The 21,553-nt window shown below is 39.2% G+C and overlaps 1 protein-coding gene across 14 annotated transcripts in view; it reads right to left on the bottom strand.

The window, feature by feature from the left end:
• Positions 1-21,553, bottom strand: part of LOC101327326 (peroxisome proliferator-activated receptor gamma) — a 222,901-nt gene that overhangs the window by 145,731 nt on the left and 55,617 nt on the right. For 5 of the 14 annotated variants that reach the window (XM_073787719.1, XM_073787724.1, XM_073787723.1 and 2 more), the window contains exon 1: positions 17,508-17,658. The exons of 4 other annotated variants lie outside the window; for them this stretch is intronic. In XM_073787719.1, the coding sequence (XP_073643820.1) occupies positions 17,508-17,589 (82 nt within the window). In that variant the 5' untranslated portion in view covers positions 17,590-17,658. Of the gene's footprint in view, positions 1-17,507; positions 17,660-21,553 lie in introns of those variants that run through there. 5 more of the 14 variants (XM_073787714.1, XM_073787712.1, XM_073787715.1 and 2 more) reach the window with 2 other exon arrangements.

The raw sequence follows: 21,553 nt of genomic DNA, 5'->3' as shown, positions 1-21,553 counted from the left end.
TGACAAAACTGATGAACCAACAGTGATACATTATGATGAACTAAAACGCACAGTTTACAGTAGAATCCATTCTTTGTGTTGTTCATTCTATGGTTTTGACAAATGCGTAATGTCAAGTATCCACCATCACAGTAGCACACAGGATGGTTTCACTGCTCTAAACACCCGCCGTGCTCTACCTATTCATCCCTCCCCTCCTCCCCCGAAAACGCTGACTTTGTTGTCCTCTTCTACTAAGGGCAATTTTTGGTGGAAAAGCAGGGGAAGCACTGACCTACATCATAAATTGAAAAGTCTTTGCGTGGCATTCAAGGCCCTCCCTGACAGTCTGCCTTACTTTTTCAGTGTCATTTTCCACTCGGGATCCCAGACCTCACCCCCATTCTCATCAGTGCTGTGCTTGGGCGCATCACACCGTGTGCCCAGGGCAGACACTCTGCACCGTCTAGTCCGCTCATCTCTGTTCATGCTGCTTCCTGAAGTTGTTCACCCTCCTCCTGTCCCTCAGCACCACCCGTCAAAATTCCCGTCTGTCTTTTCCACGGTAGTGGGGAATCCCACACTGGTCCAAATGCTACTCTCTCCATGAAACCTTCCACGAATTCTCCAACTTAAAAACACTCTCCATTCTCCGTGTTCCCACAGCACTGAGTACCTCTCTTTCCCTCCGGTATAATTATTTGGATAAGTATCTCCACTGTTAGAGTTCCAGTTCCGGAGCAAAGGGCAGGGTCTTATTATTCTGTTTTCCTTTTAGACCTCATGCATAGTTGTTGTTTACTAAACGTTTGCCAACTGAATGATCATATTTTATAGGGAAGGAAAGAACAAGTATTCATTTTTCTGTGAAAATGGAAAAAATAAAGATACTTTTTCAGTGGTTTAGTTTTGCTAAGACTTAAGCTCCCCAGAAAAGATGTAATCTTCAATATCATAAATAAAATACAGTTTAAGCTGTAACTCCTCCTCTCAACAACGTATACTCAGTTTTTCTCTTCTGATAATTGCAGGAGGAAGATTAGGCTACTGTAAACTTTTTCTCTACATAGAAAGGACAAAGTGAGAAAGAAAAACCGTTTGCCTCTTCATCTCTATGAAAACAAATTATCCCAGTACACACTTTCCTTCCCCTCTTTCCCTTCTCCCTGTCCTCTTACTCTGGGACACCTTGACCTAAACAATATTACTCCACAGGGGCCATGGTTACTGGGAGGCACAGTGGTTCCCTAGACATTTTATTTTGACTTAAAGATGGGGTCCAGGGAGCCTGCTTCTAATTTTGTCTCCAGAAAACATAAGCTACTGTTTCTGCCAAGCTGTAAGTTGAGTAGGTGTTTTTCGTGACTCCATGCAATTACTCATGAAAGAACAAATGAACAAAATGCTTGCATAGACAACAGTCCTTCTCAGGGATAACTAACAATGTCTTAACTTTCCAGCTGGGTGAGAGAAGTGCATTGCATCAGGCACATCATTAATTTCACAGCCTTTGGTGTGTTTCAAGCAGGCAGGAGTCCTGAGGCAGACACTGTGGGGAAGGACGTAGTCGTGTGCCATTTACCTCAGACCTTCACCTTGGCTTTAAACTCTACGATACTCAATGAGCAGACTTCACAACACGCCAAAGTATAATGTAGTTCAAACAAAAAGACATATCATGCAAAAATACAGCAACTTCTCTCATCTGAGAGGCATCATTATTTGGGAGTATGGAAGTGGGTCAGAAAAGATGTTAAATGATAAAAATCAAGCACTAGAACTATACAGTTTACCTTTGGGGTTCTACGTTGTCCCTTATGAAAAGAAAAGAAAAACTTCTACTAGAATGTCTGGAGAAATGCTGCACCTCCTTAATAATGACATTAGCTAATATTAATAGAACCCTAAGTCTCTGCTAAGTATAATACCAAATACAATGCTTGGACTGTCTCACTGAGTGCTCACAATGGCCCTATGAGGTAGGTATACTTATAAATCCCCTTAAAGAAGAGGAAACTGAGGCACAGTTATGGAAATAACTTGCCTAAAACCACCCAGCTACTAAGGAGTACAGCTGGGTTATGAACCCAGATGGTCTAAAACGCCACAGCCCGCACACGTGACTTTCTAAACTTAATACTGATTAGAAAAACAAATCTCTTCCTGATCTTCTAGTTCTATATTAAATAACAATTAATTTCGACAAAGCTTCGCTGAACACCTATGATGCGCCAGGTACAGGGGGCTGGGGATGCACTATGAAGGGTAATTCTCAAATGGAAGCTTCATTGGAGAAACATGTTAAGCTGAACAAGAGTGGGTGCAGGAAAGAGCCTTTCCTACATGTCTAAAACTTAGTAGCCCTGTTGGAAGTGACCTTAGACAGAAACTTAATCACCAATTTTTTTCAATCTCTTTTCATTTGTTTCAGTTCAAGGTCATGGTACTCATAAATATTATTCATCCAGCCCCTCCTTATTGATCTATTCAAATCACTTTGCAGTGTGAACTGACCTGTGAATTTCCTACTTCCTCTCCCGTTACAAGAGCCGATATCCAGAGACAAAAATCACTCTGAAATGTCAGAGCAGAAAGGGCGTTTTGGAGATAATCTAAGCTCCCCATCTGGCAGTTGAAGAAAACCAGGCAAAGCGATGTGCTCAGGAGCTCAGGGGAAGAGGCCGAGTCCACGAGAGTCCAGGTTCTCTGTCTCCTACCCCTAGCATCCTCCACATTGCATTACGAAGTCGTTACCATGTGTAAATACGTTGAAAAGGGGACTTTTTAATCTATACCAATTTTCACAGATCCAGACTTTTCGGTCTTAACTAACACACAGGAATGACATCAAATTTATGAAGGAAAAATGTCTCATGCAAGGAGCCATTTACGGGTTGACAAATTAGAATAAAGAAATTGGTAGTAGAATTTGTTTCTAACAAAAGTAATAAACTCCGAATTCCTCAAAAGGTTTAGGGAACAGCCTCATAAAGTGAGCATCGTATCCATCCAAGTCTTTACGTAATAAATACAGATGGATGTATTTTATTTGTTTGTTTGTTCGTTGCAGGTTGCTGTTCTGAACATTAACAACTGAAGATGGAGAGCTAGTAGCGAGTTAGAAGCCTGGGTTTGAATCCTGACCTCTTTCTTGTCAATTTTGTGATCTCTTTATCCCTAATTATCCCCATCTGTAAATAATCATACTGCCGACCTCACAGAGTTGCTGTGAAGATTCAGTTAAATAATACATGTAAAGCATCCAGCATAGGGCCAGAAAGTAAGTTCTCCATAAACGTAATTATTGGTAGTAGTGGTAACTTTTGTCACCAGAGTAACCAGAGTACTAGAATCATGTAAAAGGTAGGCTAAAAGCTCCCCAACGCTACCACTAGGGGACAGGAAAAGGAAGAAACAGCAGCAAAGTCCCATTGTTCAAAGAGGATTACGCCTAAAACAGATGTCCTGTTTTAAAGGCCTCTGCAAAAGGAGAGTCCACGGCCTCTCTGGGTTACTCATTCCAATGCTAAATTGCTCTTCTGTAGCCAGGAAAGTCTATGTCTTGTCTGGCATTTCCCCAACTGTGTTATACATATGTTAATGATGTTCCTTTTAAAATAATTAAAAAGAAAAAAATTCTGGTGGGCAAATAAACTTAGGAAATGCTAGGTGAAGCCAGTGTAAATGGGTCTCTTGCAGGACTTCTTAGAATTATATGCTAATAATCCATGAGAAAATACAAGAGAGGGGAGGGTATCGCACACAACGTTTGAGGAGTTTACCATCTGATGGAACAGAGTTTGTGAAATGATGGTCTAACCTATGTTGTTGGAGTTTGTACATTTTTCTTTCATTTTCTACACATACAGTTATCATCCTCTGCATACTTGACCTTTACCACATGTACTTGAAAAGTTTTATTAAGTTATCCCTTAGGTTTTCTCTAACTTTAGAGTGACTAAGGGCAAGGATTTATGTTGGTTAAAACAACGAGAGAAAGGATTTCTAACTTAAACCACAGAGAAAGGAATCACTGTAAAGACTAATGCTCTTTTTACAGAGACTATCCTAAAAGCCTCCAGGCAGGAAAAAAAAAAAGTCCCCTAAAAAGGGTCAGGAATCAGAATGACACTGAACTTCTCAAAAGCAGCGCCGGAAGCTCGAAAATCAACAGAGCAGTATTTTCAAAATTCAAAGAAAAAAATTATTTCCAACTTAGAATTTTATATTCAGCCAAACCATCACTCACGCGTAAGAGGAGAATAAAGACATTTTCAGAAATGTAAGACCTCAAAAAAAAGTCACCTCCCGTGTGTTTTTTCCTAGAGTTCTACACCAGAACAAAAAGGAAACATGGGATCCAGGAAGCAAAAGATTGAGGTACAGGAGAGAGGTGGAAGGAAGACCCAGGACAACAGATCCTGAGCAGAACCTGTTCGTTGAGAAAATGGATCAGAGGGTGCCGGTGGCCTCATGAGATTCCCTGAGAAACCGCAATGCCCGAGACATGCAAATGCCCACTTTGAGGGAGAGTCTGAGAATGAACTGGTGGCAGGTATGGAGAAAAGGAACAACAACAAAAGTGAGTAATTACTAATTAAAAAAAAAAAAGAATGATTAACTCCAGAAAAACAAACAGCTATTCAGGGTCAGAAGTAAAACTGTAGGGCCTTCCCTGCTGGTCCAGTGGTAAAGAATCTGCCTTCCAATGCAGGGGACGCGAGTTTGATCCCCCAAACGAAGCCCGTGCCCCAACACGAGAGCCCGTGAGTCACAAGCTACAGAGCCCACGTACCCTGGAGCCCACGCGCCACAACTAGACAGAAGCCTGTGTGCTGCAATGAAGACCCGATGCACCCCTCAAAAAAAGTAAAACTGCAGTATACTGTCCGGCTCAATTGTAAGTGCACTTCCAAAATTACTGCGATGTAAACACAGACAACTAATTTCACCTAAAATTACGAATAACCACACTGTGAGGGTGGGTTGCGGGAGACGAGGAGTGTAGGTTTTGGGAAAGGGAGTGTGATGGCAAAGGGCTAAATTCTTATCTTCTGCAGCAGTAAGTCAGTGGGTAATCAACACAATTAAAAAGATCGCAGTATAAGCATGTTAAACATACAGCAGTAAAAACCAGGAGACATGCTTTAAAAAGTTAAAAATCATTGCCTCTGAGAAGTGGGAACCAGGTGTAGGTTGAAGACTGCGGTTCTTCATTAAAAGCTTTGTACTACGATCTGACTTCTAAAACTGTGTACAAATATTACTTTGATGAAAGTAAAAATTAAGTTAAATATCTTTAAACTGCAGTATTTTCCCATGATTTCACCTAACAGAGGGAGTAAATATATTCCTTGCCTGTTTCCCAGTCCTCTTAAAAGGACTTATCATGCAATAACCTGGAAAAGTAGAGAGAATTTTAATGGTAGTTTCAAGTAAAATAAAGGAGTATCAGAAAATATTTTTGATACTTGACCAACAGATGACTGTCCTTGTGACTCAAGCATTTAAAAAATAAATTCTATCAATTCCTTTCTTTTCCTTCACTGGTATGATGAGTTTTAATTAGCAAAGGAAGAAAAAGACTCTGGACCCCATTAGCAGAAGTATAGTTTAATAGTAGCTAATCATTTTTAGGCACTTATTATCGTATGACAGGCACTGTACCTTAGACCCATTACATATGTAATTTATAATTTGTTAATGTAAGTATAATTTAGAAATGTACATACAGTAATATAACTTACATATATAAATAGTCCTATGGGTTGTAAACAATTATAATTACTACCCAATAGACTGAAAACATTAGACAGAAAGAGGTAAGTGATTTGCCCAGTACAACTAATAGGTATTGGAACTGGGGTTTGAATTCTGTTATGGTTTCTCTGAACAGAGAACCTCTTAGTTTGGACACCAGGAATTAAGAAAAGGATTAAAATTCCTTAGTGTGGAATTTTAGTGGATTCCTTAGTGTGTCATTTGTTTCTTTAATATAAGAAAATATGTTTTCATTGTGTTGTCTACTTAGACTATATTACAAACCAAATCCAGTGCTTCTGTCCTGGTGACACTCCCATCGATAGCCTTGGCAGAGGTTGAAAGCATTCTAATACGTATCTTTATATGCACATTTCTTTATAAAGAGCCAGAAGGTCTCACAGCAAATTTCCAAATTCAGACCAACAAAGGGCATATGATCAGCTTTGGAGAAGTCCATGTTAGCTTATGCTTTCTAAAAATTCATTTTCTCTTGCATGGGCCACATCTTGTTTAGATAGCTTGCTTAATCCAGTCCTGAGGTATCAGGGGACAGGAAAGATGATAGGCTCATGCCCTCATCCAGAATGATCGTTTCTTCCGCTACCTTAGCTGGAGATTCAAGTCCTCTTTCTCATCATGGTCAAACTAGTTCAAGGTTGGTTCTTCTGCTAAAACCACCTTCACATGTTTCTAAAAGGAGACTTACTAAAAACTAGTCAGGACTAAGGCTAAATCTGCTGAACAGTTAGTTACTCTGGTTTAGCTGAAACTCTAGCCTCGCCTAGCACACACCAGCAGCCAGCGAAGACTGGTACTTAGGTCAGAAAAAAGGAACTGGAATGTTTCCTCCTGGCCAGCTCCTTCTGCACAATTTGGTTTTGGTTTTGCAGTGACAGGGGAAGGAAAATGGGAGAGAGGAGACCGAATGGAAAGGAAAAAAATGCAAGGAATGCTCCACAAGTCTGTAGCGACTTAGAAAGGAGGGAACCACCAAAGATCTCCCAAAGGACTGTTTCTCCTTGCTTTGTCCACCCGTCAACCACTGTAAGGGACCTCCTGCAACCAGGAAGAGAGAGAGTGGGTAGGTGTTTTTAAAGAAAACTTTACTACTGAAGCATCTCTAACAGCCTGAAATTATGCTAGAGGGGAAAGCTGGCCTTACTCAGAGTTGTTTAGTCTGGCAAAGTGAGTGATACACTACGCTTCTGTTTACTCTTTTGTTTTCAATTTACTGTGCCAAGCACTCTTAATGAGAAGACAATGGTCTTAAGCTATACAAACTCTGAGAACAAAAGTGTCAAAACAGATGTAGCCAGATCACTTGTGGTTATGGGATGAAGTGCAGATTTCCACTAGCTATACTGTATATTATCTTAAAACATATTGCCATGTGATATTAAAATATTCTTAGTAAGCACTTTTCATTCTAAGTCCTCCTCCTGAGCCATTATAGCATTACCAAAAATATTCTACATGAAAACATTTGATACAACACGCATCCATGAGTTCAAAAAACCTCTTCATTAGGAAGGGTGAGAAACTTCATTCATCTGATAAAGAACAGCTATTTTAAAAAGACAAAACAACTAAAGGAGCCATCATACTTGACAGTGAAATATCTAAGCTTTCCTTCTGAGGTCAGGAATGAGATAAGGATACTAGTTATCATCAACACTGGAGATCCTATCCTATCCAATCCAACAACAACAACAACAAGACACAGAATTCGAAAAGTAGAAATAAAACTAACATTACTCACAGATGCCATGATTGTATAAAAAAAAATAAAACCATTACAGCTAAAAGGAGAATTTAGCAAAGTTCCTGGATATAAGGTTGATGTTAAAAACTCAACTATATTTCTATAAGCCAGCAACAAACAGAAAATGACATTTTGAAATGATGTTTACAATCGCATCAAAACCATCAAATACCTAGGGGGAAAAATCTAGCAAAATATGAGTACAATCTCTACGCTGAAAACTCAAAAGTATATTGAAAAAGTATCTAAATAAATGAAGGGACGTGTCATGTTCATGGACTGGAAGGCTCAGTATTATAAAGCTGTCAATCCTCCACATTTATCTATAGATTCAGAATAAATTCCAATCAAAATCCTAGCGTTTCTGCCTGGAAACTGACATGCTGAGCCTAAAATTTATGTGGAAATGTAAAGGGCCAAGACTAGCCGAGGCAATCTTGAAGAGAAGAAAAATGCTGGAGGACTTATCCTACCAGATACCAGAACCAATGATAAAGCTACAGTCATTAAGACCAGATGTTGGTTGGTGCAAAGAGAGAAAAATAGACCAATGCAACCAATGCAAGCCCGGAATCAATGCCACATGTAAACGGTCACCTAGTTTATGAAAAAATGTCACTGTAGTAGGGCAAGGATAATACTTTCAATAAGCAGTGTAGGTAAACTGGGTATCCATAGAGAGGAAGAAAAGGTTCAACCCCACCTAATACCACACACAAAAAATCAATTTCATGTGAACTGCAGATCTCAGTGTGAAATATTAAACAAAAGAGCGTTAAAAAGAAAAACTAGGACAACGCCTTATCAACCTTGGAGTAGGCAAAGATTCATTCAACAGGATATAAAAAGCACTGACCATAAAAGAAAAATGTGATACACTGGACTCTATTAGGATTAAAAACTGTTCATTAAGTGAATAAAAAAGCAACAGAGTGGGAGAAGGTATCTGCAATACACATATTTGACAAAGGTCGCTTTAAAACTCGTATCTAAAGTACCTGATATAAAAATAGGCAAAAGACTTGATCAGGTACTTTGCAAAAGAGGATAGCCAAATGGACAACAAATATTTTAAAAGGTGCTTAACTTTACAGTCATCAGAGAAAGGGAAATAAAAATTAGAAACAAAAATTACAAGATGATACCACCACTTACCCACCAGAGTGATAAAATGAAAAAGAAAATGCCAAGAACCAGGAAAGATGTGGAGTGAATGAAACACTCAGACACTGCTGGTGGAGGTATACACTGGTACAGCCGCATTCAGAACCGTTTGGTAGTGACTCAAGGCTGAACACGTCCCACAGCCCAAGTATATATCTAACAAAATGTGTATACTTGTTCACTGAAAGACCAATACGAGAGCGCTCACAGTTGTACTGTTTGCAATACTGAAAACCACCTGAATGCCCATCATCAGTAGGGTAGGAAGATATATTGTGATATAGTCGCACAGTGAAATACCATATAGTAATGAGAGTGAAGGGCAATTACATTCAATAATGTGATTAATCCAACAAACAAGTACTGGGCAAAAGAATCCAGATACAAAAGAGTAAACCATGTATGATTCTACTTACATAAAATTCAAAAACAGGCAAAACTAATCTTTGGGTTAGAAATTAGAATAGTCAGAGAGCTTCTGGAATGCTGGTATTGTTCTGTTCTTTATCTGGGTGCAAAGTACACAAGTATGTTCATTTGTGAAATGATTTATACATTTTCTCTAATAAAAAGGTTAAATAACAGAGATGTCTCCTACGGGTCCGGGAAGTCGAGGTTGATAGAAGGAAACGTTAAGACCAACTACATAGCCAGCAAAAACTCTTCCATTTGTATTACAAAGGATGGGTGTAGAATTTCCAGGGCACTCATTTGACAATTTTCCTAGTCAGAAGTTATAAAGCAGTATTGAAATGATTCTTAGTAAACTATCTATTTTTTAAACTGGCTTCCGTGTACAATAAAGGCTAGATACATATTTTAACCAAGGTTCTCGAATCAGTGTAAACAAGGCAGGTAAAAATTCACAGGGTGCACACTTCATCCTAAGGAATGAGTATTAAAAGTTATGTTTTTGCTTTAGATATGCTTGGCCTATTCTGTCTTACGAGAACCCTGTATTTTTTTTTTTAGACAATGCAGGAAATCTTTTTCCAAAAACTAATGCCTACATTAGGAGTCCCGTGTTTGGGAAGTTAATGTGCTTGGAACAGTTGAGTTGTCTTTTGAGACATTCCATTTAAGTGAAATAAATCAACAGGTTAAATCCAAACTACCAATTTTATGCTAACCATTTAACTCTTCTCTGTATCAACAATCTATTTTATAAACCTTGTTTCTTACAAGAGTCATTATATTTTACTATGGTGTTTCTCTTCCCAAAACTTTTCCTTGTTTTACTTTTCTTGGGCATTTTTCTTTCTCAACATCTTAACCTCAGTACATGCTCAGTCAGTAATACAAAACCAAAACCACCTCAAATCAAGATAACCAATGACCTAAAACTATGTACAAGGTATTTTTCAGGCCCCACAAGAAATACATTATAATGTAGTTCTTGAGCTCGAAAAGTTACCAAGATGAAAGATGTTTGATAACAGAAGAAAGTACAGAGAAAATAAGTGCTCTAAAAACATCGAGGAGACAGAGACTCACACATTCTGAAATAATCGGGGATATCGACTCGGTAGAGACGGGTTTTGAATTATGAGGGCCCAGTGGAGTGATTGGGATTTGGATTATTACTGATAAAGATATTCCAAGGAAAAGATACTTGTCTCCTTCATCCAGCATGGCCCTTCTATGACCTGAGTTTATTTAAGCAATAATAACAAAATGAATATAACACCAAAGAGGATTAGATTTCATATAGGACAGACACTTGCAAATTGGATTGGTTTCTCCTGGTCAGTTGTTTGTACCTTGTAACTGGCTAGAGGTGTGTTGTATCAACAGCAAAGAGATTTCTTCATAAATGGGAAAAATTTCTATGTGAACCTGGCCATATTTAGGTCAAATTCACACCTTTGGATCTTTTTAGCATCATACTTTAATCAACTAAGCAAACTTGCCCGGTCTACATAACAGGTTTTTAATTTTTTTTGGGGCAGTGCGGCACGTGGGATCTTAGTTCCCCGATCAGGGACTGAACCTGGGCCCTCAGCAGTAAGAACGCAGAGTCCTAACCACTGGGACGCCAGGCAATTACCAATAGGTCTTTAATTTTTAAAACTAAACTAAAGGCAGGGCTTTAGGTAAAGTGTAAGACAATAGTAAAATAATATCCAATTATCTTACATTAAAAATATTTAATTGCTAACGCAAAGCAAAAAAAAAAAAAAGAATAATGGATATTTTGCATTCTCCAAAAAAGTAAGGGGAGCCATCGTGTTCATATGTCTGGAACATGTGAAGGATACCAGAACTTCTGCTCTGTTACTAAGTTCTGTCACTGGCTCTTTGCCAAAACAAGAAGTTGAACCTTGGTTTCTTTCTTCTAGAACTATGATTAATAATAAGTATCTTTCAGATAATATCTAAATATTATGAAAAAAATTCTAAGGAAAAGATTGGAAGAGAGTAAGAAGTAACTATGACCTAATTAACTATGGAAATAGAAAACTTTTGATAGTATGGATAATGAAAATCTGTATTATCCCAAAGTGTAACTTCTGTTTTAGAGGTGAGAAGACAAAACTAACATTTGTTGGATACTGATTACATACCAGACACTGCTCTAAGTGCTTTATATATTGGATATTAGTTACTTAACCAAGTAAGGTTCTGCTAGCAAATAAGCCTCTTGAGGTTCAAATGAATACTGAAGTATCAAAAGGGAGGCAGACTTGAAAAGAAGCCAGGCATTTGGATAATTCACAAACTTATAACATTCAAATTAATATTCAACTAATGATATTCAAACCCATGGAGGGCCATGGTGCAAATAACTCTAAATAACAGGTAATTCAAAATATATTTGTACCTGGTTTTTAGCATATACTTAATACTTATATTAACATCAGTTTTAGAATATTATTCAGTGTACACTAAATTTTGTTTTTATACACTAAACAGATTCCAGGGCCTGAACTCAGGAGAAGTACGGCAAGGGATCAGCATGGTCTTAATAAGTCAGCAAGAACTTATTAGTTACCTATCACGTGTTAGATACTGGTGGAATATAGGAGAGAATAAAACTTGGATCCTATCCTCAGTGACTATATAATTTGGCTTAGGTAATATATAAAACAGAAAACAATATCAGGCGGTCTCCAATTAAGGCCTAAATACTGTGATACAGACCAAAAATGATAGAGGATTTTATTCTTTCATTTAACAAGTATTATTGAGCCCCTCTATTCACCGAGCATGTTCTAGGCAGTTGGGAAGTACCAGTGGGTGAGCAAACTAGACAAAGATCTCTGTCCTCATGGCGTTAATGTGCTAGTGAGATAAAACCGACGATAAACAATAAATATGGGCTTCCCTGGTGGTACGGTGGTTAAGAATCCGCCTGCCAGTGCAGGGGACACAGGTTTGAGCCCTGGTCCGGGAGGATTGCCGCGGAGCAACTAAGCCCGCGCACCACAACTACTGAGCCTGCGCTCTAGAGCCTGGGAGCCACAAGTACTGAGCCCACGTGCCACAACTACTGAAGCCCCTGCGCCTACAGCCTGTGCTCCGCAACAGGAGAAGCCAGCGCAGTAAGTCTGTGCACCGCAACGGAAGAGTAGCCCCGCTCGCCGCAACTAGAGAAAGCCCGCGTGCAGCAACAAAGACCCAACACAGCCAAAAATAAATAAGTAAATAAATTTTAAAAAAATAAATAAAATAAACAATAAAAACGATGAACAAATAAATTATATGGCAGGCTAGAAGTTGAGGACTGCTTAGAAATAAGCAAATGTAGAGCAGGGGGGAGCGGAAGGGCAGTGGGGAGGACAGATAATTCAACAGGGGGTCAAGGCAGTTCTCACTCGAAGGTGAGAGCTGGGCAGTGATTAGAAGCAGCTGAGAGTCAGCCAAGACGTCAGAGGAAGAGGGTTCCCAGAAGACGCAAGAACTCGAGTGAAAGCACTAAGGCAGGAGCAAGTGTGAAACATGGGAGGAACGGCAAGGAGGCCAGTGTGTCTGGAGAGAGGGGAGGGGTGGACGCTGACGGCGTGGGGTGCAGGGCTTACGTGTCAGGAGAAGGGGAGTCACTGCAGGGTTGTGAGCAGAGGGACAGACCTGACTTCCATTTTAACGTGATCCCTCTGGATGCTGGGTTGAGACTAGGTTGTTGGGGGCAGAGGCAGGAAAACCTGTCAAGAGACTGGGATAGTCCTCCAGGCAAGGGACAGTGGGTAGCCTGTATCAGATGCTGGCAGTGGAGTGGGGAGAAGACACATATTCCTGCAGGGGGGAGGGAGAGCGATGAACGGTAAGGTATTCAGAGGGCAGACACTACTTGAACCTGACCTTGAAGGACAGAGAGAATTGGAACAGGAGGAGGAATTAGGAGAGGCCTTCCAGGACATGTTAGTTTTGGAGGCAAGAGTGAGTGTGGCTTGTTCTTGGGACAATGATGTTAGTCTAATAAGAGCATGGCAGGCCAGTCTCTGGGGTGTGGAGGGAAATAAGGTACATGAGGTGGAAGCAGAATACAAAGAGCTCTGAATGCCAGTGTTCACACTGGTGCCGTGTATATATCGCAGGTGCTCAACACGTATTAGAAAACGGGTAAGAAAGACAGGCTTTTAGGACCACTTATCTGGCAGATTGGATTGGCTGGCTGAGAGTTTCTCATTTAGCTCAGCTAGAAGGCCATACAGAAATCCTGGCATGAGGTAATGAGGCATAATTTACATGTAGGTAATTGACAGTTGGCTGTTTTAAATCTTTCTAATGCAAACCATTCGCCACTTGTGGGAACCTCAATCTTGTGTTGGCAATCCCTTACTCAAAAAAAAAAATTACGTGGGTCTCAAAAACTGTGTTCTCAAGCAGCCACGTGATCTTAATTCCCAGGTTATAAAAGTTGAATAGCAGTTGCTATCAAATACATGTGCAATGTCTGTGTCTCTAAATTAGTTACAGGTGCAAAATTGTCTACCAAAAACGTGAATCTCGTAGAGCTTTATAGAAACCAACTCCCACTCAGACGAGTCTGATTCATTTTCTACCACCCATTTTCACAAATACTCAACAGTGGTAGGTGGACACGAGGCATTTTCTGGACAACTTTCTAATGCCGAATTCAGGGTATCCGAAGGAAGCTAAGATAATAGGCACTTTGTGTCTGTTCTGTTGCTTGAATATAACTAAGAAAGCTACTTTGGTCAGATTTCCTCTGACATGAAGAATACATACCTTACTAAGAGCTACGATGATTTCAGAATTTCCTCCAGCTCATCTCATTCAAGGTGGAAGTGAGAATGCTGACAAAGGTCATAATCTATGACGACCTCCATCAGAGGTATAAAAACTGTTCTTCACTTAACGACCCATGTTTTACACCGCAATTAACAGTTTATATGGATAATTGCCGTCGGGTAGCAATTCATCATACGGAGGACATGATCATCTAAGGCAATTTTCATTGTCAGAAGAAAACATAATCATCGCTCTCATTTAGGCACAAAGAATGACTTAACTTTTGGATATTCAATCTTTTCATGGATAAATGTTAATAAAAGTGGGAGGTAATTCCCCCGTTTAAAAACATCAGACATGATGCTTTCTCTACGTCTGATCACTTCCTTACCAAAACATTCACGGGAGCTCATGCAGAGGCCTCGTCTCACTCAAAACTGCCACTTGCTTTGATTCCTAAGGAATCCTGCTGATTTCCCCACCATGTTCCTTAAAATGCTTCACATTTAGGATATTATATGTCTTCCATTCTATCCACAAGTGATTAATACTACAAGGCCAGGCCAATAAACTCTATACAGGCTGTCCGGTGTGCTTTCGCAACTACTGTGTCATTTAATCCTCACAATAGCCCTGTGTTTTCTGTTAATATATGTGCAAACAGAGGGTAGAGAGGATAAGTGACTTGCTTAAATTCACACAGAAAGTATGTGGCCAAGACAAGTTCAGGAGTTACATTCCCTGATACTACATGGGTCCCCTCAAACTTCTGGAAAGGTAAAGACTTGGGTCAATTATCTAAACGCTTCCAAGTACACAGCTGCCTGGAGTCACACAGCCACAGTTTGTCTCCCTCAATAGAAATGGCGGCCAATCAATCACTCACTCCTCTCTCAGGAGAGACTCTCATTTCAAAGAATCATCTATTGCAGCATTTGTCATGTCTCTAAGGCACACTTCCATTGCTCAACCAGCTCCAAAGGACAAGCGTGTCATCATCTTTCAATGCTCTGGTGCAACAATTTAAAATTAGAGAATTCACACAGGACTGAGTCTGGCACTAAAAGTGGGAGGCATATTCAGCTTAAGTTTATGGAGCTTCCCTTCAATCTTGCCAATTTCTCTAGTGGAAATGGTTTCAGAGCCAGCATGGGGTTACTTGGGGTTCCTTAAAAAGCTCATGATGAAAACAGAAAGGGAAATAAGATAAAGAGAGTCACAGTGATAATGAAGCCCAGGAAAACGTATAGAAGTCCCCTTTGGGCACAGTGGCTACACACAGTGGAGTTTTTAGTTTCATGAATGGGACCAATATGGCTGGACATCTGGATCATTCACACTCAACGAGCCACTCTGTCTTCAGTAGCAGCACTCAGCTCCTTGCAACATCCCTATTCCCCTTTGCCTGTGATACAGATGAATTCCTGTATTGAGGCCAAGTACCTAATCTCTGCAGTGTTTCACCTCTGCTGGCCTCAATTAGCTAACGATGACCAAATTCCCAATTTGTTTTCAAGTTTGTTTTGGCAACGGTGGAGTATTCAGTGGTCACCTACAAAATATAGACGCTTACAATCACAGGTCTTTGGCCTTAAGGAACTCATATTTTTAACAGAAAAACATTTACGAATAAGGAGTAATCAGAGACCATATAACGCAATAGTTAAATGATTGGCACAATATATAATTTCTTAACTGCTAATAATTCTATTCTGTACCATGTTAATGAAGAAGAAAAGTACTGGGTTATTCTTTTGAAGGGGATTTGAGAGTCAAACAAATTAAACCCAGGGAAAATTCAAGGCATAAAAATAAAGAGATTAGCACAGGATGAAAACTAACTTGAAACCCATAACTATCCCTTACCATAAACAGTACTTGCCCCAGTTAACCTAAAACATTTGTTGTACTGCATTCTGGACATATCCTTTTCAAACAGACAAAACTATCAAATTTTGACTCAAGAATTATTTTACAGTATAGCTAGGACATTCTGCCCTGATGCAGCATAAACGAAAAACCAGAGAAAGACAGCAATACTTCTTATGGCTTATAGAAAAACAGAGTAACAGACTTTTATATAATATAATGAAACTAAACTCCTATTTAAGAGACTCAGATGATAGAAACATACATTGAGTCCAGTCATCATAAGAAAACGAAATGGTATTTCATGAAATATTTTCTCTTAATTTTTAAAAAGCTTGATGTTTTAAAAATTTGTGATCAATATGTTCAAAGTTCAGGCTTCCAGAAAAACTGAAAATCAAAATGTAAAGCCATCCATTTCAACAATTAAGCAACTTAATTTTAATGCTTTAGCACCTGTATTGTAAAACGTGAATCAGACTAGTTAACACAACCTATTTTTATGTGGCATCTGTGAGAAGACAATGCCCAGAAACACGTACAAAACAGTACAAAACAGAATCAGCTGTGCTAATACGCTCCAGTAGAAGGAGCTACAGAAATAAGAACTTACATCTTGCAACGGCCAAGAAAGGAATACTGAAAATGAAGTATCGGAATCTTTCATAACCGAACAAAAGTAATAATCATTTACTTAGCATACGATAGGCATTAGGGGCCTCATTTTCTTTATGTGTAAAATGCAACACTTAGACCTTCTCAAGGTCCCCACACGATTCTACAAAGCCTTAGGCACTATGCTTCACACCCTAAGAAATATAAAGAGAAATACAACTTGGTCCTACACTCAGGAACCTTACAATTCTTTGGGACAGATAAAACGTACATGCAAGTATCTAGATTTCAAAGTAGAGCAGAAACGTGCAAAGAGTACTTTAAGATGAATAAATGCTGTGAGAGGGATAAACACTGCTATGAGAGACAGGTAACACAGAAGGCTACAAGCAGGAAAGTGACTCTTCAGGTATTCTAAAAAGACCTTAGGTATTTGGGAGAAACATATATAAACCCAGGAAATAAAAATAAATAGGTGGATGGACCTAGAGACTGTCATACAGAGTGAAGTAAGTCAGCAAGAGAAAAACAAATATCGCATAGTAGCGCATATATGTGGAATCTAGAAAAATCGTACAGATGAACCTGTTTGCAAGGCAGAAATAGAGACACAGACACAGAGAACAAACGTATGGACACCAAGGTGGGAAAGGGGAGGGTGGGATGAATTGGGAGATTGGGATTGACATATATACACTATTACGTATAAAATAACTAATGAGAACCTGTTGTATAGCATAGGGGACTCTACTCAGTGCTCTGTGGTGACCTAAATGGGAAGGAAATCCAAAAAAGAGGGGATATATGTATCCATATAGCTGGTTCACTGTACAGCAGAAACTAACACAACATTGTAAAACAACTATACCCCAATTTAAAAAAATGAATAGGATTTTAAAAAATATAAATATACCTTTAATGCTTAAAATTCAGGGCACAGGAGTCATGCACAGAGATAAAATAAGGATTAATTTAGGTTTTCTAAGAAGTTCTAAATATGCTTATAAGTGAACACAGTAGTAGCAAACGAAGCATCAAAATACTGAACTATACACATCATTGTATTAGAACAAACATAACTTGGAAAACAAACTACAAGAACAATTTCACCCTTCCATGATGCCCGAAGTATCCCAACAGCCGTATCTGGAATTCACTTTACCTTGTGAAGTGCTTGCAGACAGTGTGTCAGCGAAGGAATCACTCTCTGGGTCAATAAGAGAATCTCCCAGAGTTTCACCCATCACAGCATGGAAGAGGAGTTTGCTGTGATTCACACTGATATTTGTCTATTTCTTGCAAAAGTCCAATCCGTTAAAAGAAAAAGATTTGTGGTAGTAGAACTTGTGAACGCACCAATGAGTCAAGACATCAGTTTCCAAATATTTGGGGGAGGTGGGAATAAACTCACAAAGGACCAGGCCTGAATTGGCTGGCACCCTCCTGTTGGAGACCAGCTGTGACAGAATGTTGTGTCATAATCTTGTTCACTGCTTTGGCAAGACTTTGTACATTACAAGGAAAACATTGCCACACCGTCTCGCCAGTGACCCTCATGTTCCGTGTCTTGTGAGGGGCGCAAGCGAGCAGCAGTACAGTATTTAGAACTCTTGGAGCGAAGAGATTTTTCAATATTCAATTGCTTCTTAAATGGAAAGCTTTACATCTCTGGGTTATGAAATAAACTTACTTGGACAAAGCTTTTTTCTGTCTGCCAATCCCTGGTTGAATCTATAATCACATTATCTGATATCTGAAGAAAACATCTGAATTCAAGAATGTGATATTTTAAAATTTGCTATCAGCTACTAAAATGTTCTAAGGTATTTATTCTACTACTTTGTAAAGTATGTAAAAAATGATGCTGAAAGCTATCCAAATTCCATAAAATTAAAGAGTTAAGAGACTGGAGGCAGGTCCAGCTATGGCTTAGATTTTGTATATCAGGGTCTGCTTTTTGAAAACTTAATTATTAAGTTTATCCATCAATAGCAAATACATCAGCTGATGTCTGAACATCGGTTAATGCTGAAACAATAAATTCCCTACCATAATGAAAAAAGTGGAGTTCTCCCTGAGAGGAATAATGCATTACCAGAAAAAAAAAAAAAAAAAAGCGGACTTACACTGATAGGTTGGCGAGGAATTGTGGTCAGTTTTGTAATCAGGAAAAAGCTGGCTTCTTGCTCAAGGCCTTTGCCCTTTTTGGCAAAGAGAAACACTAGCTGTGCCAAACCTCAATGTGGGAGCAGGCCTCCTCCTGTCACATAAGTGGCCTCATAGAACTGCAGTGACTTATGGATTTAAAAAGATGCCCCACATAGGGCAGTATATCAGATGGCAACAAATCTCTGAACACACTCATCCCAATATTCCCCAAGTGGAAGAAATACGTATCTGATTCATCTACATTGAGTAACTAGTCATCCTGCAAGGGACTTCCTTGTCAGTCATGGAGCAACAGCTCAGTGGGAAGAACACTTAGCTGGGTCTCCACAGTGCAGAATAAAGTGTAGAGTTGGGCAATTACATAGTGTATAAACCTTTAAAAACCAAAACACCTTTATTAAGGTAATTCAAGTTAAAGCAAGGTTCTTTTTTTTTAACATCTTTATTGGAGTATAATTGCTTTACATTGTTGTGTTAGTTGCTGCTGTATAACAAAGTGAATCAGCTATATATATATATATATATATATATATATGTATATCCCCATATCCCCTCCCTCTTGCGTCTCCCTCCCACCCTCCCTATCCCACCCTTCTAGGTGGTCTCAAAGCACCAAGCTGATCTCCCTGTGCTATGCAGCTGCTTCCCACTAGCAAAGCAAGTTTCTTGACAGTCCAAATGACTGGGGGAATTATAGTTGCGTAGAACTAGTTTTCTCTATATTCACTTTGAATTCTCCATAAAGGACTTTCTCTTTTCCTCTCAATGGGAAATTTCGCACAATGACATATTTAAAGGTGTGTTAATCCAAGATTCTTGGTTGACTTTATGAGAGATAAAAATAAATGATTAAAGTCAAGAACACTTTCCTTCTTGTTAATAAAACAGAACAAAATTTTAAGCCCCATTCTGCCTACAGATACTCCTACTCAATGTCCCAAGATGTGTTTGAGTCTGAAAGGCAAATTTCAGCTTTATTCCTATTAAGTGGCAGTACCTCACCCAATTCCCTATCATCACCTCATTCTTGCCTTCCGATTCCAAAGTCTCTCTAATTTTATTTATTTATTTATTTATTTTTTGCGGTACGTGGGCCTCCCACCGCTGTGGCCTCTCCTGCTGCGGAGCACAGGCTCCGGAAGCACAAGCTCAGCGGCCATGGCTCACGGGCCCAGCCGCTCCGCGGCATGTGGGATCTTCCCGGACCGGGGCACGAACCCGTGTCCCCTGCATCAGCAGGCGGACTCTCAACCACTGTGCCACCAGGGAAGCCCCTCTCTAATTTTAAAAAAATGAACAAGTTTATTAAAATGTTCTTAAGATTATGATAGATTATAAGAATGATAAAGTTTGCAGAATGATAGCCATTTTTGAGCCCTTTGTGGTCTAAGGCTCTATTAATACGATGAGAAAATGAGGCCCCTAAATGGCAAGTAAATTCTCCAGGTTGAACAGCAAGGGAGGGGCACAGCCGGAACTTGAATCTAACTCTCAGGCCAGTTTACTATTGGCCTTCACCAACTCCCACTCTCACAAGTGTCTAAATCACCGCTTTTAATAAATCAGGTGCAACAGGGATAGAGTATAGGGTGACTTCAGGGGAAAACGTGTTCACTCTTTCAAGGAACATCAATGAGTAACTGTGTTACTCACTTTTCAGTATCTGTGGCTATGGAGGGGGTGTGGGGAGTTTCTCAATGCCCTTCTTTCTCTCATTCCCACATTTCCTCAATGACCATGTAGCTCATTCATGCCACATAATTCTACCTGAGGATCGTCTGAGTTTTGTTTCTGAGGCTGACAGTATCACCTAGTTCTCGAGTTCTGTAGTATTCATTCTTTCCAGCGATCATCAAAGGGACTCATTTCTGGATTCTTCACCTACTGTTACTTCTATTCTTTTTTTTTTTTCTTCTCAGACACCATTCAACTTGGCCTATGTCCTGTGTCACCAGAACTTGTAAGCCTCTAATAGTTCTGACAGAGTGCTTCAGCTATTCAAACATAAAATTATTTTTAACAGCTAATTATTCCATAGCACCTGAACCTAATACTACCGACTCTTACAGCACCACCATCTGTCAACCCTTCTCCCCTAGACGATATTACTTGAAAGCAAAAACCTGACCTATTCACTGTTTTCCATTCATTTATTTATTCAACAAATATTTATTGGCAATATATCACACTAAATTGGCAGGCGTGGAGCTAGGTGATGGCTTGATGAACAAGATGGATGTGTTCTTATATGGTGGAGTTTAAAAACTCAGTAGACAAAAATTACAGTTTTAATAGAGCCTGGCACATAGCAGGAGCAATAAATGTTGCTTAAACTCTTGACAACATATCAAGCAATATAGAAAGTACCCCAAGTTACTAACAAAATACTTACATAACATAGATTGTTTAATCATATTTGTTATGTTAGTGATCATGTTCTGTCCTGTCACACTGTAGCACTGGGTCACTTAAGAAACAACTTGCTCACAAATTAAAATGGACAAAAATAAACTGAGCCAATCTCATTTGTATCTAATTACACAGCTGTTTTGTGCTTAGATATTGAAAAGGCATTACATTTTATTTTACAGCTATGCACTCATGCATCCCTCAGATGTTCATGAAATACCTACTAAGTGCCAGGTATTATTCTAGGCATAGGAGATAATACATTCATAAGCCAAGGTTCCTATCCTCAGTGAGTTCACATTTAACTATATTTATCAAAATTATCCAAATATACCTAAAAGAGTGATAGCTTAGCTTACTTAACATTGAAGGTCAATTAGCATGTGCTAATATCATAAATAATATATTTACTTACCGTTACCATCAGACAACACAGTGTGTGATCACCAGAAAATTTATGAGAGTTTCGACATGCACGTGAATTTCTTTATCTTCAAGGTCTTAAGATTCCCCCAGTATCTTATTCTTTATAATATCAAAATTTGAAGGATATTATAATAAGATGCATAAAAGAGCATGCCGGTGAATGGGACTGTTACGTAAGGTCTTGGAGCTTTAGACCATGTCTAG

Source organism: Tursiops truncatus, chromosome 10 (assembly GCF_011762595.2).
Source record: "Tursiops truncatus isolate mTurTru1 chromosome 10, mTurTru1.mat.Y, whole genome shotgun sequence".
In the NCBI taxonomy this organism is placed as follows: Eukaryota; Metazoa; Chordata; class Mammalia; order Artiodactyla; family Delphinidae; genus Tursiops; species Tursiops truncatus.
This window is presented reverse-complemented; position numbering and strand designations above follow the sequence as displayed.